Below are 16,253 nucleotides of genomic sequence, written 5' to 3'. Positions count from 1 at the left end.
GTGTTGATCGCCAACAGAGGTGTCCCAGGGAAACGCAAGGTTGCAGATAAGTGGGAGTCGACCCCGTATGAAGTCATATCAGTCAAGCCTGATCTCAATGTCTATAGAGTCAAGGATTGCCTGACAGGCAAAGAGAAGGTAGTTCACAGGAATTTGCTGCTCTCTGTTAGCTTCTTGCCTTGTGAGGGAGATATGGCCAACGAATCTGAACACTCAGGTGGTGACGCTGCTACGCATGGAAGTGATGTATGTCCTGATTTAACTGACGCGGTCGGAGGCAGTGATGTCCGAACAGTAAACTGGGTGATACAGTCAGGTGAAGAGCAAGTTCATTCAGAGATGGAGGATAACTCACTAGACAGCAGATCTGATGTCCAGTCTGACTCTCTCACAGTCGGTACATCCAGTCAAGGAAGTCAGCACATCCCTGAACAATATGATGATCATACTGCAAGTGACAATACGAAAAGCCCACCTCGGTGCTCTGAAAACATGATCCCTTTGAATATGGGCCCACCAGACACTGTCCTCCCAGACGAGACCCCATTGAACACTGACCATCCGGACACTGTCTCCCCTGATACTGACTGTTTAGACTTGACTGTCCCAGACCCTCAAGCTCAGGTTATTTGTACTCAACCTAGCCGTTATGATCTTAGGGTCCGCCAGTCCATCAGGCCTCCCAGTTGTCTTATTTGTCAGATGAATGACCAGTGTGTAGGTGACAACTCTGTGTCCGCAATATCTGCAGTCCAATAGTGCCATATGCTGGTATGGGGTGTGGTTTGGTTTTGGCTTCTGACATGTGACTGGGAGGCGGGGTTTGTTGGCAGTCTTACCAGAGAGAACTGCAATCGTAAGACACATCTTTTGGTGCTCCACAAAATAAGTTAATTTTAACATTATAACCCCAGCTGACAAATCTCTCAACATGCACAGTAATGTGATTGATATTGTCAAGCTGTTTAGATTTATTTTCGTTTTGTTACTGTTTTACTAAAATGTAATTCCCCTTGTTGAGATCAAAGAGATCAACGCCAGCAGAAAAGCTAATGTTGTGACTCATTCATTTGCAGGTAAATTGTACCCGTTTTTATACTCATTATTGTTTTTATTTCTATTTTCTCATATACATTAAAAAAGGATGATGTTGGTTAAAATTCAGACTAAGGAAAAATATGTTGAATTCATTGTAAACGTTAAAAATCCACTATACGATCTCTTGTTAAAAGTATCTTGTTAAAATGGATGTAAAAATGTATTGTGATATTCTAAAAACTATTTTATGGAAATTGAAAAGAAATCTCTTTGATATGCTTTGTTTGTTGGCAGTCTTGCCAGAGAGAACTGCAATGAGATCAAAGAGATCAAAGCAAGCAGAAAAGCTAATGTTGTGACTCATTCATTTGCAGTAACTGTAATAAAAACCTCATCATCCAATCCAGCGTGAATGTGGATCTTTGGTGGGACAAGTACACTGCTGTTACATACTATACTACAAAAATACTGCCACATAAATATTACAACAGAAATACTACAAAGACGTCTAAAGAAGTATTATGACAGAGACTACGAAAGTACAAATACAGTAATACTACATAGATTGTACTATAGAAATTGTACAAACATACCATTGCAGAAATCCTGCAAATATACCATGAATAAATACAGTAATGCAACAAAAATACAGAAAAACTGTACTACAAAAATGTGACTTCAGAAATTCTACAAAAATATTGAAAGAAATAATAGAACCACAGTAATACTTCAAAAGTAAATATCAAAAGCAGTTCTAGGACTCAACTGGAGAGAAGCATTTCAAGGCAGTGGAGTATTTCCGACGCTGCGTGTTCGTCAGAGGCAGCAGAGCAAGGTTTTCTCAGTTTTTGTGTGGGAACGATTCAACTTCGACAGAGCAAACAAGGTGAGTTAATTCACGCACAAAATATGAAACAGAAGCTTAAAAAAAATGTAATCGGGAGTATAATCTTTTAAATAGTTGTTTACAAACTAAACGTCTCTATGGTTTCTGTTGTCAACTTTACATTTGTTGAGTTCACGCTTCACTGATCCTTTAACCGCCCAAGGTCATAGGGGCACCATTTCCTGTCGTGTGTCTTTGGCAAGTACAGCCTAGCAGTGCTCATCCATTTACACTTTTTAGAGTAGGGGTTTGCTCCACTCCGGAGTTGCCCATGGTGAGCGGCGCAGAACTGGTGTGGGCATATTAGTTGCACAACCATGGCTCGGTGCCTCAGCGTTGGGGTTCACCCTGAAGAAGAGAGGGTAGCTTCTCTCCGCCTTTGGGCGGGGGACGGGTCCTGACTGTGGTTTGTGCTTATGCACCATACAGCAGTTCAGAGTACCCACCCTTGGAGTCTTTGGAGGGTGTGCTTGAGAGCGCGCCCGCTGGGGACGCCCTCGTACTGCTGGGGGACTTCCGCGCTCACATGGGCAATGACAGTGAGACCTGGAGGGGCGTTATTGGAAAAAATGGCTCCTCCGGCAGAATTTTGCCCATGTCTCGAGGGAGGCGGGGGATATTGAGTCAGAGTGGACCGTTCCGTGCCTCCATCATCGAGGCGACTGAGCTGTGGCTGTAAGGTTATCAGTGCCTGCTGTGGCGGCAACACTTAGACCTTTTGAAGGTCACCGGAGGTAAGGGATGCCGTCAAGCTGAAGAAGGAGTCTTATCGGGCCCTGCTGGCCTATGTGACTCTGGAATCAGCTGGCAGGTATCGGCTGGCAAAGCGGAATGTGGCTTCAGCAATTGCCGAGGCCAAAACTCTGGCATGGTAGGGGTTGAGCGAGGCCAGGCAAGACGACTTCTGAACGGCTTTGAGGAAATTCTGGTCCACCATCCAGTGTCTTGGGGGAAGGCAGTGTGCCATCAACATCGTATATCGTGGTGATGGGGCACTGCTGATCTCAACCTGGGACATAGTGAATTAGTGGGCAAAGTACTTTGAAGACCTCCTCTCTCCTACCGACACGTACTTCTCTGAGGAATCAGAGCCAGGGGACTCTGAGGTGGGCTCTCATATCTCTGGGATTGAAGTCAGTGAGGTGGTCAAAAAGCTCCTCAGTGGCAAGGCCCCAAGGGTTGATGAGATCCACCCGGAGTTCATTAAGGCTCTGGATGTTGTGGGCGTGTCATGGTTAACAGGCCTCTGCAACATCGCGTGGACATCGGGGACAGTGCTTCTGGATTGGTGGTTCTCCTATTCAAGAAGGGGGTCCGGAGAGTGTGTTCCCATTACAGGGAAATCACATTTCTCAGCCTACCCGGTAAGGTCTATTCGGATGTACTGAGAAGAGGGCCCGTCAGGAAGTCGACTCTCGGATTCAAGAGGAGCAGTGTGGTTTTTTCCCCGGCCGTGGAGTAGTGGACCAGCTCTACACATTCTGCAGGGTCCTTGAGGGTGCATGGGAGTTTGCCCATCCGGTCTACATGTATTTTGTGGACTTGGAGAAGGCATGAAACCGTGTTCCTCAGGAGTATGGGGTACCGCACAGTCTTATCCGGGCTGTGTGGTCCCTGTATGCCCGGTGCCAGAGTCTGGTCCGCATTGCCGGCAGTAAGTCGGATTTTTTTCCAGTGGGAGGTGGACTCCGCCAGAGCTGTCCTTTGTCACCAATTCTGTATATAACTTTTATGGAGAGAATTTATAGGCGCAGCCTTGGTGGGAAAGGGGACCAGTTCGTGGGCCTCAGCATTACATCCCTGCTTTTGCAGATGATGTGGTGCTGTTGGCATCCTCAGCCCGTGATCTTCAGCTTTCACTGGAGCCATTTGCAGCCGAGTGTAAAGCAGCAGGGATGAAGATCAGCATCTCCGAGTCCGAGACCATGGTACTCATCCGAAAAGGGTGGCATGTTCCTTTCAGGTTGGGGATGAGATCTTTCCCCAAGGTGAGGAGTTCAAGTAACTCGGGGTCTTTTTTAAAAGTGAGGGTAGGATGGAACGGGAGTTCGACAGACGGATCAGTGCAGCGTCTACCGTCATGCAGACCCTGTACCGGTCCTCGATTTACGGGTGGAACTACGCTCCTTCTCTCCCCTATGGTCATGAACTGTAGGTAAAGACCAAAAGAACACGATCCCGGATACAAGTGGCTGAAATTAGTTTCCTCTGCAGGGTGGCTGAGCTCTCCCTTAGCGATAAGTTGAGAAGCTCAGTCATCCGGGAGGGTCAAATCAAATGGCTTTGAAAGTCAAGTCATGTTTACTTGTATAGCCCTTAAATCACAAAGCGTCTCAAAGGGCTGCACAGACCACAGATTATTGCAAAACTCAGACTATTATTACACAATCCCCTGATCTAAAACCTACATGAGGGCATGGAAAAACTCAAAAACCTCAACATGAGGAAAATGAAGAAAACTTGAGAAGGGAAGGCACATGAGGTAATCCCCCTTCTAGGATGACCAGGCTGCATTGGATGTTGCAATTGTAACGGGACCGAGGTGGATGGTCTAGCTCCAGCTGGCATTACACATTTGTTTTATATATTTTTGTTTTTTGGTTGTTGTTTTACCTTATCTGCAAAATAAATGATAAATGTCAGTCTCACACGACACGATATAATTGTTGACATAAAGGATCATTTATTGAGCAAGTCTCATTAAATCACGTGAGATCCCTTTTAACATATAAATACAAAATAACATTGCCATCAATTGGTACTTTTCAAGAATCATTTAACAAATCATCAAACCTACCTCCCAAAACAACCCCCACTTTGTGTTATTTGGTATCAAAATATACAAATTAACATCACGGTACACTCTTAAACCAGTCCAGCATAACATAGCACACCTCACCCAAGGCCCTATTTGTTGCTTATGCTAACGGATGACTCACTCTTACGATTTAACTTTTTTATTAACTTTACAGACATCACAAACAACCTTTACACACATATTTTCACATATTATCATCCTCACAGTAAGTGTGTTCCCAGTATATACATCTCACTTGCAAAATAGATGATAAATGTCAGTCTCACACGACACTATTTAATTGTTGACATAAAGGATCATTTATGGAGCAAGTCTAATTAAATCACGTGAGGTCCCGTGAGACTTGTCCCAAGCACCCTTCTTTGACCTGTGAGACTTTGTTATCTAGTGGTGATATACTGGTACTTCTTTTACCCTTTCTGCTATATAAAACCCAATAGCCTGAAAAATAATAATAAACTTCCTCTAACAGTCAAATACGGATTAAACAACATAAAAATCCCCAAATATAACATTTAACTTGTCAGCAACCCTTGTTGCGCCACACTATCACAAATAATAAACAGATATTGTCAACATAAAATATGGGTTATTCACATGCTATAGAATAGAAGTGTGTTTTAAGCTCAGATTTAAACATTTCCACTGAGGTTGCATATTGGAGATATAAAGTGGAGTCGCTGCTGAGCCTTCCCCACCACAGAAGTGGTGTTTGCAGATTAAGAGATGCCCACCCTTGAGTTTGAAAGAGTGGACTCTCTACAGTGTAGAGTCTACACAGTCAGCGTTGAGAATAAGTGGAGCCTGGTCTGGGCTTGACATCTTGAACAGATTGCCAGGCGCAAGGCATACAGAGACAACTAACTCGCTCATTAACACCTATGGACAATTAAAACAGGTAATTTAACCTGACATGCATGTTTTTGGAATGTGGCCCAGAGAGAACATTCAAACTTAACACGGGGAGGCTATGGTAGCTGGACTTGCATCCTGGACCTCCGCACCGTGCGGCTGCGCGCTAACCACCCACTGTTCTCACCCCGGCCACCACCAGGCTCTTAGACCTGTAGCCTTCTTGTGGGTGCTACACGTTCCTTAAAACATGGACAAATAGGTTCAGAGACATTTTCTTCTCCAGGGCCATCACCACCCTAAACAAGCATACAAAAGGGTAAAATATGTATCTTGCCAGTTGCAGTGTATTCGTATCTTGATTATCAACTTATATTTTCATTTTTGTTGCTGCTAAATGCTGAATAATTGCACATAATGAATATGCATCCCTCTCCAGAAGTGAAGGGAATTACAGCTCTTTTTCAAGAAGAGGCTCTTTCAACTCGGCTCAGTAAAAAGCCTCCCAGATTGTTTTTGTTGCTTGAACCATTTATTTAAAATCATTCTGCAACATTTTGCACAAAATGATTTGAAACGTGGAAAAAATAAAGCAACATAGAAAGAGATTAATGATGAAAAGAAATAAACTAAGAAAAAATTGTCGAGTTTATAAAGTTATAAACTCATTGCTGTCGTGATTACCTAACTGGAGCCACCTGAGGTAATCAGCTGGTGTGCTGGAACGCGATTTCCTGATTGGTGGAAGCTTTCTACATAAGCTGTCAGCGTCCAGAGATGGACGTTCGAGTGTACTCCTCGTTTCCCTGAGTGAGCCTCCAACATTCAAGGTACCACGATCCCTTTGTGTATTCCAAGTCTGATTCTCGTTGCCTGACCCTTGTCTGTTAAAAGTTTACGATCTACTCTTCCGTCCCGGCCACCGACTTACCTGCTACGTTACTCGTCACGCGTTTTCACCACGGAGTTGCCATATCGTCCAAAGAGGCTTTCTGCTACCAAGAGCCGACGTCCCAAGCCTGCTCCACCGAACCTTGTCCAAATAAATCCTTTAACTGACGCTATTGGATCCGAGTGCTTGTTCTGGTCCCTGACAGAACACTCGAACCAAAAAATGGATCCAGCGTCATTTTTTCCCACCTCCGAGAAATGCGGAAATGCCGAGCAGGAATCCGCGCTACAGCGCCTACTACATACCGAAGGCGCGGTACAACAGATCGCCCATGACGTATCCACACTGGTCCGGCAAGTACAACGTCACCAACAATTTTTTTGAGCAACAGTGCGAAGCTTCCCCGGCAACACGACCACAAGATCCGGTTCCGCCTCTTTCTGATCAGGTCGGCAGTGTTGAACCACGAGTAGGTTCGCCAGAGAGATTCAGTGGAGAGCCCGCCCAGATCCGCCCCTTTCTCATAAATTGCCGATTAATTTTTGATCTACAACCGCGAGCCTTTGTGAACGAAAAGACGAAGGTGGCCTATGTAATAAATCATTTGACTGGCAGAGCCCGCCTTTGGGGAACGGCAGAATACGAACGAGGGGCGACAGCATGCACCTCTTTTAGTTTGCTAAGCCAGGAAATGATTAAAGTATTTGATTCTGGTTCCTCATCAGTCGATGCTGCTCGTTCCATCTTGAACATCCGCCAGGGGAGACGCTCCATTGCCGACTATGCCATTGACTTCCGCACTCTAGCAGCCCAGAGTCACTGGAACGAAGAGGCGCTGGTCGACGCCTACCTCCATAGCTTGTCCGGTTATCTCAAAGACGAATTGGTATCCCACGCTCCTCCGGTAACTCTTGACAACGCTATCGAACTGACCGCCCGGATCGACCGTAGGGTCCAGGCAAGACGCCGAGAGAGAGAAGATCCCAGCCAATCCATCACCAGGCAAAGTCAAGACATGAGTAAGATACCGAACCCCCCAACCACTTCTACCGCACCTCATGAGATGATGGAGGTGGACCGCACCTTTCTCTCCGTCGAAGAGCGCCAGCGAAGGCGTTCCGAACGGTTATGTTTTTACTGCGGCGGCCAGGGACATAGGGTGGTCAATTGCCCGTTAAAAGCCAACGCTCATCGGATATAGGGGACGTCCGATTGAGCTCGGCTTTAGTATGGTCTCCCAAGACTGATAGACCTGTTCTCCGGGCAAATCTCATTATTTCCGGTTCATCTCAGCCCTTCCATGCCCTGATCGATTCTGGCGCCGAAACAAATATCCTGGATTTGTCACTCGCACACAAGATGGGGATACCTGTTAAAACCCTTCCTAACCCGGTATCAGCTCGGGCTTTGGATGGTCACCTATTAGGCACCGTATCCCAAATAACTGAACCCATAGAACTACAGTTGTCTGGAAATCACAGAGAGAAGATCCGATTTCTTTTACTTCACTCCCCTAACCAACCCCTTGTTCTGGGTCATCCTTGGTTGGTGCAACACAACCCCCATTTCGACTGGCGCACTGGGTCGATACTTGAATGGGGCATGGACTGTCACCAAACCTGTCTGCGAGCCGCTCCTTACCCAAATCATCCTGTTTCCACGAGGGCTCCACCCAATCTGTCCAAGGTCCCAGCCTGTTACCACCACCTACGGGAGGTCTTCAGTAAAGCTAAGGCCTCTTCCTTGCCCCCTCATAGACCTTATGACTGCGCGATTGATCTCCTGCCAGGGTCCGCTCCTCCTCGGGGCCGCCTCTACTCCCTGTCCATTCCCGAGAGGAAGGCCATGGAGGAGTACATTTCCGATGCCTTGGCGGCTGGTATCATTCGACCCTCCTCTTCTCCTGCAGGGGCGGGGTTCTTTTTTGTGGGAAAGAAGGACGGGTCACTCCGGCCCTGTATAGATTATCGGGGCCTTAATGAAATCACGGTTAAAAATCGCTATCCCTTGCCTCTGCTTGCCTCTGCATTTGAGCTTCTAGAGGGGGCCACGATCTTCACTAAACTTGATCTGCGCAACGCCTACCACTTAGTCCGTATCCGGGAGGGTGATGAGTGGAAGACAGCATTCAACACACCCACCGGTCACTACGAGTACCTGGTAATGCCGTTCGGATTAACCAATGCTCCAGCCGTTTTCCAATCCTTGATAAATGACATTTTACGAGATGTGCTTAATCGTTTTGTTTTTGTGTATCTGGACGATATCTTAATTTTCTCAAAGTCCCTCGATGAACACCGAAAACATGTCCAGCTGGTTCTCCGTCGTCTCCTAGAGAACTCTTTATTTGTTAAAGCAGAGAAGTGCGAGTTTCACGCCAAGACAGTCTCGTTCCTGGGCTACATCGTGGCGGAGGGGACCCTTCAGATGGATCCTGCGAAGGTATCAGCAGTCACCTCTTGGCCTGTCCCTGAGTCTCGGAAAAAACTCCAACAATTCCTTGGTTTTGCCAATTTCTACCGGAGGTTCATCAGGAACTACAGTTCGGTGGCAGCTCCTCTCACGCTTCTTACCAGCCCTAAAGAGCCATTTCGGTGGTCTTCCGAGGCTAATGCAGCTTTCAACCGTCTAAAAACTCATTTCTCTACGGCCCCCATACTCCAGGTGCCTGACCCTGCGCGCCAACTGGTGGTGGAGGTGGACGCCTCAGATGTGGGAGTGGGTGCTGTCCTGTCCCAGCGGTCTGACAAGGACCAGAAGATGCACCCGTGCGCCTTCTTTTCCCGGCGGTTGTCCCCGGCCGAATGCAACTACGACGTGGGGGATCGTGAGTTGTTGGCCGTCAAGCTAGCCCTGGAGGAATGGCGACATTGGTTGGAGGGGGTAACGGTGCCGTTCATAGTTTGGACTGACCACAAGAACTTAGAATATATTAGATCGGCCAAGCGGCTCAACCCTCGCCAGTCACGTTGGGCCCTGTTTTTCACCCGCTTTAACTTTACTCTGTCCTACAGACCCGGATCTCGTAATGTGAAGCCCGACACGCTCTCCCGGCAATTCCAGAATTCCAATGAAACACCTCAGGATCCCGCAACAGTCCTTCCAGCTTCCCGTATGGTGGCAGCAGTTTCCTGGGATATCGAGTCCCGAGTCAGAGAGCCGTTACCCGATCAGGCGGGCCCCAGCTCCTGTCCCGAGGGTCGACTATTCGTCTCCGAACCCTTACGGTCCGAGGTCCTCCAATGGGGGCACAATTCTCACTTTTCTTGCCATCCGAGGTCGGCTCGGACTCACAGTTTCTTGTCCCGACGCTTCTGGTGGCCTACCATGGCCAAGGACGTTAGGGAATATGTCTCCGCCTGTCAAGTGTGCGCCCAGAACAAAGCATCCCACCAACGTCCGGCCGGTCTGTTACATCCACTTCCGATTCCCCGCCGCCCATGGTCCCACATCTCCTTGGACTTTGTGACGGGGTTGCCAGTATCCGAGGGAATGACGACTGTACTAACTATCGTGGACCGGTTCAGTAAGATGGTCCATTTCGTGGCACTACCAAAGCTCCCCTCCGCCAAGGAAACTGCATTGATAGTCCAGCAACATGTGTTCCGCCTCCATGGCATCCCTCTGGACATTGTTTCTGACCGGGGTCCCCAATTCTCATCCGCGTTTTGGAAGGAGTTCTGTCGTCTGTTGGGTGCCTCAGTCAGCCTCTCATCGGGGTTCCACCCTCAATCCAATGGTCAGTCTGAGCGAGTGAACCAAGATTTGGAAACGGCACTTCGCTGTATGGTCTCTAGTGAACCGTTGTCTTGGGCTCGGCAATTGGCATGGGTGGAGTATGCTCACAATTCCTTGGTTAGCTCCTCCACTGGAATGTCCCCCTTCCAGTGCGTATATGGGTACCAACCCCCTATGTTCCCTAGTACAGAAGAGGAAGTAAACTGCCCGTCAGCTACGGCGAACGCACGCCGTTGTCGGCGAACTTGGGCTCGTGCTCGGGCCACACTCCTTCGGGCAAGCAAGGCTCATTCCGTCGGGGCTAATCGACGGAGGAGTCCTGCTCCGAATTACCAGGTGGGCCAGAAGGTGTGGCTTGCATCAGCTGATCTTCCACTGAAGGCTGAGTCGAGGAACCTGGCTCCTCGGTATCTTGGTCCGTTTCCTATAGTAAGAATTATCAACTCCTCAGCAGTCCGTCTCCGTCTACCAAGATCTATGAGAGTGCACCCCACGTTTCATGTCTCCCGAATCAAACCCGTCAGCCAGAGCCCGTTGGCACCCATTCCACCTCCTCCCCCGGCTCCACGCTCCTTGGACGGGGAGCCTATCTATACAGTGCGCCGCCTGCTCCGCTCCCGACGCAGGGGTCGGGGCTTCCAGTACTTGGTCGATTGGGAGGGATATGGTCCGGAGGAGAGATCATGGATTCCCAGCAGGCAGATCCTGGACCGATCTCTGGTGGCAGAATTCCATCGACTGCATCCTGACCAACCAGCGCCACGCCGTGGTCGTCGTCGTAGGTCCGGCGCTGCTACCCTTCCACCGGCGGAGCCACCCGCTACCGCCCCTTCAGATGCGGACGAAGGGGTGTCTATTCACTCGGAAGAATTCTGAGGTACTGTGCTGTTTGTTCTCAGTTTACCTGTGGATATTTTTTTTTGTTTGTTTTGTGCGCTGCAAACGGATTTATTATCCGTCCCCGGGGATTGCCGGTGTGATGGTGACCTTCTGGGGTTCATCGGACGACCTCTGGGCCCTCCATTTTGGATTATTGGTGATGTATTTTGGGTTTTGGGGGATTATTCGGAACTGGCCTGTGACTTTTGTTCCTTGGATTACCGGTGTTTCCATGTGACGTGTTTGGATTATTTTTTTTTTCCCTGGGGGACTTCTGGAGCCGTCCCTTGAGGGGGGGGTTCTGTCGTGATTACCTAACTGGAGCCACCTGAGGTAATCAGCTGGTGTGCTGGAACGCGATTTCCTGATTGGTGGAAGCTTTCTACATAAGCTGTCAGCGTCCAGAGATGGACGTTCGAGTGTACTCCTCGTTTCCCTGAGTGAGCCTCCAACATTCAAGGTACCACGATCCCTTTGTGTATTCCAAGTCTGATTCTCGTTGCCTGACCCTTGTCTGTTAAAAGTTTACGATCTACTCTTCCGTCCCGGCCACCGACTTACCTGCTACGTTACTCGTCACGCGTTTTCACCACGGAGTTGCCATATCGTCCAAAGAAGCTTTCTGCTACCAAGAGCCGACGTCCCAAGCCTGCTCCACCGAACCTTGTCCAAATAAATCCTTTAACTGACGCTATTGGATCCGAGTGCTTGTTCTGGTCCCTGACAATTGCTGGCCATAGCATTCAGATAAAAGCATTTAAATAAGTTTTACTACTTCGCGAATGTAGGAGCCCGGCCTGGCCGCCATCTTGCTTGGCCGCCCAGGCCGATCTACTACATCCGGGTCAGCAGAAGTACCGATATTTATTGAAAGGTCACGGATGCGCAGTGACTACAATGGAGTCGCGCATGCGTATTACATTTCATACAACGGAAAAACATTGTATGCCCAATCCATGTTTCAGGCTCTGGAAGTCAGACCCACATTTGCATCCTGTTCTTTTCTGCATTACTATTCAATAAACATCTTTATTTTGAGTAACACCTTGGTGGATTATTTCAAAATAATGTGAGATACTGTGTGTGAACTATGTGACTGTTGGACAGAAAACAACTACAAATCACTCCAGGTTAAATAATAGTTTACTTTTAGAAAAACAAACTCACATTGGGCCAAAATACATAATAGTAAATAAATAATGTGTCACAAATTGTAACAAAAATATACCAATACTTCCATAAAGCTGGAAAACACAAACTGGAACTTCATTGAGTTCTTAATAAAATAAAATATTTCTATTTTATAAAACAAAGGGAAACATTGCAGAGATGTCACTGTTCTGGAAATTTGTCCACGAGCTTCCCAAAAAGGATCGGGAACCGCTCAGTTTTGGCCTCAGTTTCCTCGTGCCTTTTCTTCACTCTGGCAGACTCCTCTTTCAAAAAGTCAAGGAGTGTATCGTGCTTCCTTTTTTTCTGGGTGATTTGGGGTTTGGCGCCGGATTGGAAGATGCCGACGACGTGCCTGGTGTTGTGGATGGTGTGGTAGCTGTGATGGTGACCAGCTCTTCCACGGGACGTTCTACAGTGGCCTTTCGGTTGGGTGGAAAAAACAAGAATTACTTAATGTTGGTGTATTGTACAAAAACAACTGTGTATAGGATGCTCACAAGTTGATGTGAGACAGGAAATTGTAGGATGTGTTCTGGATAATTATTTGATCGTGAATAGAGACACAAAACTGACATGTTATTCTTATGGCTGTAAGAGCCTTCTATTGGCGAGCATCACATATGCTTTAGAATTGTCTCCACATTTGGACAACATTTTAAGAAGGTAATTAGTTTATTTAATATGTGTTTACAGAGAAGGGAGTGGACTGTGTGATAGTAATTTGTTTCAACTGTATTTCCACGTGAAATTCGGAGACATTACTCACGATGCATGATGAAAAGAATGCATTCTGATCTCACATGAAATAATCTTATTGTAAATAAAACACAACATCCAAAATTGTGTGCAGTAAACAAGCGCATATATCCAGAACGTTATTGTGACTATGCTGCTTCAGAGTCTGGCCATGTAGATGTAAAAGCACGACTCGTTTAAAATAAAAACAGGGATAGGCTGAGCCGTGATTTTCTCCAGTTATCCAACTCTACGGTTTTTGTGTGTGTACGTACCTTGTAAAGATGATTCAGCACTACATAGCGCCGAAGCTGTCTTCAGTATAGCACATTTCTCCTCCGTTGATTGGAGACACGGAAAAGACGATGAGCTTTCAGGCAATTGGTAATAACACAGCTGTAGCGGGCATTTTTAACGTTGCACGAACTCTCCAACTGACACACTACAGGTTGAGACTCGAGTTGTTTACATGTGACGTAGGCCTTTACGTCACTAAGGTCTACAGCCAATTAATATTACCGCCATCTCCTAGACAGGGGTGGAACCTTGCAAGTCTTGTCCAAACCATCTCCACTTTGCACTCCACTCGCGGAGGGCACTCCTCTATCGAGGGACCTCACTGGAGGGTTCTCAGGGCCGAGTGAGAGAAATGGGATTGGGCCATGTCTCTAAGCTAGCCTGTGAACGCCTTGGGATCCCGTCGGATGAGCTGGATGAAGTGGCTGGGGATAGAGAGGTCTGGGCTTTCTGTTGAGGCTGCTGCCCCTGTGACCTGACCCCGGATTAGCGGAAGATAATGGTTGGATGGATGGATGGATGGGTTTTAAAACTGCTATGATTCTGGGGCCGCTTGGTTTGAAATGTAATCAAACGAGCTGGTTACGCGGTGGCACAGAGGCTGGTTGTTAGTGCGCAGCCCAACGGTGCAGAGGTTTAGGGTTCAAGTCCAGCTACCGCAATAACTCTGGTTTACTCCCATATCCCAAAAACATGCATGTCAGGTTAATTCACCTGTCAAAATTGTCTCTACGTGTGAATGAGCGAGTGAGTTGTCTGTCTCTGTGTGCCCTACGAAGGCTGGCAACCAGTTCAGGGTGTGCCCCGCCCACTGCCAGAAAATTGCTGGGCTGGGTTCCTGACCCCTGCGACTCTACTGAGGATAAGCGATGCGGATGATGGATGGATGGATGGGCTGGTTACGCCTTGGTTTGAATTGATGAAAAACGTCATAGACATAGGCGGTTGGTTCTGATCGTAAATGGATGGTAGACTATTACAAAAAAATCCAGTTTCCATCCGGGTGGTGGCACTGTTACGTTTTTTCCTCCCTAAAGACGTAACATCTGCGAAGAAGACTCAGGGCAGGCAAGGGGAAAGAAGTCCCCGCGTCCGTGCCGGATAAAATTGTTTTACGTTTGTGGCCCAAAAACGTTGAGCAACATGCTTAGGGTTTGTCTCAGAGGTGCTAACGCGACTCTACGGGTAAGACTTCAGCAGCGACAAGTTATGTACCACTCTCATGTAACATAAACCAAAGCCTACTGTTAGCATTAGCATGCTAGTAAGAGCAGTTGTCATTCAATGACCCACACACACTCATCCATGGAACTAAAGTTATGTATACTGCATTGTGTTTGTCATGTGAAATTATGATAGTGTTTAAACGAATTGTAACCTAATTTTTATATTTGTTTGCTCAGACACGCAAGCACGTAGGCATTTTAAACGTTTTGCGTAAACCCCTGCGCATTATTACATTGGAAGTGCCCTCACGATTTCGGCTTAATATTTTTTCAAACAAAGAACACATCTGGCCTAATTTGTCGTACAAAATGATGCATTTATCATACAACCATTGCTCCTATTGTCAAAGGCACAGTGTGTAATATGTAGGGCCTCCTTGTGGTACAAAACAACTTTGATTAAAAAAAACATTGATCTGAATACGCTTCAAATCTTACACCAAAAATCATGGGTAAATTTTTTTTTACAATCCCACGTCGTAGTCGTCGCATTGTTTGCTTGCCATCTTGCTGTTTTTTCTCGCATTGGTATTTGTTACATTAGACAACAGTGTTATCTAGTGGCCAAATATTACACAATGAGGTTTTAAGAACCGATTGTTGAATCTAGTCATGTTAAAACTGTTAACAGGTTTCGATTTAAAAGAGAGACGACTTAAGCACCAAGGGTGCATACATGGCAGCCATGAAGGTTTAGGGCCAGCCATTCTCTATTCTGGGTTTATATGGTTGCTTGAAATCCTTAAAAATGCTTAAATATTAATGTTGGATTAAAAAGTGCTGGAAATTTGGATGATGTGCTTTTAAACGCTTGAAATTGTTGCCATGTTTTTCAACAAGTCTGCTTCAAAATGACACTGACAATGCTTCTCTTTGCAATTACATTTCATTTCATTTCATTACATTTCTTCTTCCCTTGTGATTAATAGCATTCGTTTGTATGGCATTGCCCTATGAAGCGTCATCGCCCCCTTCGTGTCACCCCTAAGAGGATAGGTGCATGTTACACTTAAACAAGGCACTATAAAATGTGTATAGGTGCAAGGATTATGTATCAATTATGGACATTCATTATGAGCAATGCAAAAAAAATAAGGTGAAGTTTCACAGTGGTATATTGTAATGGGAAGAACTTCCTGCAACTGAAAATGAAATGTACTCATAACTGTCATGTTTACCCAACACCAATATGGGAAGCAATTTATCTCAAAAATATTTACAAACATGTTGTTCGGAGCCACAAATAAATATGTGATTTACTCAATATCTAATAATCATAAGTCTTGACAAATGCACAGGCAAGAAGAAAAATCTGTGTATGTTGATCAAGCATATCATATTTGTTGCTCTGCAAAATACATGATTCACACCGGATTTCTTCTTTTAACGGTACTGGAGGAATCGAAATATTTGGCTTCGAAAGCCCTTTAAAAGTGTTTGAATTTGTCCATGAAAAAGGTGTTTGTTTGTTTGTTTGTACATGATTCAATTGTTTGTTTGTTTGTACATGATTCAAATTGAATCTTTTCTTCCGGCGCCGTCACGAATGGCAGCCACTATGTGAATTTCCCTTCGGGGATGAACAAAGTATCTATCTATCTATCTATCTATCTATCAATCCTGTCCCCAGGGGGCTGGCCCTACTGGTTTTGAATTTTTGCATCCTCTTTTGTCTGTTTCACTGCTTCAGCCGTATAGCAAGTTTTGCATAAAATGTAT

General features: G+C 46.4%; 1 protein-coding gene across 1 annotated transcript in view; it reads left to right on the top strand.

Moving 5' to 3' along the window:
* Positions 1-14,326: 14,326 nt before the first annotated feature.
* immt (inner membrane protein, mitochondrial (mitofilin)) overlaps positions 14,327-16,253 on the top strand; it is a 33,639-nt gene continuing 31,712 nt past the window's right edge. Inside the window, exon 1 of the mRNA XM_088344118.1 lies at positions 14,327-14,493. Coding sequence (XP_088200244.1) covers positions 14,452-14,493 — 42 coding nt within the window. The 5' untranslated portion in view covers positions 14,327-14,451. The remainder of the gene's footprint in view (positions 14,494-16,253) is intronic.

The sequence above is a fragment of the Urocampus carinirostris genome, chromosome 9 (assembly GCF_059441175.1).
Source record: "Urocampus carinirostris isolate Australia breed hairy pipefish chromosome 9, RoL_Ucar_1.0, whole genome shotgun sequence".
Lineage (NCBI taxonomy): Eukaryota > Metazoa > Chordata > Actinopteri > Syngnathiformes > Syngnathidae > Urocampus > Urocampus carinirostris.
The sequence above is the reverse complement of the archived record's forward strand: the minus strand, read 5'-3'. Positions and strand labels throughout refer to the sequence as shown.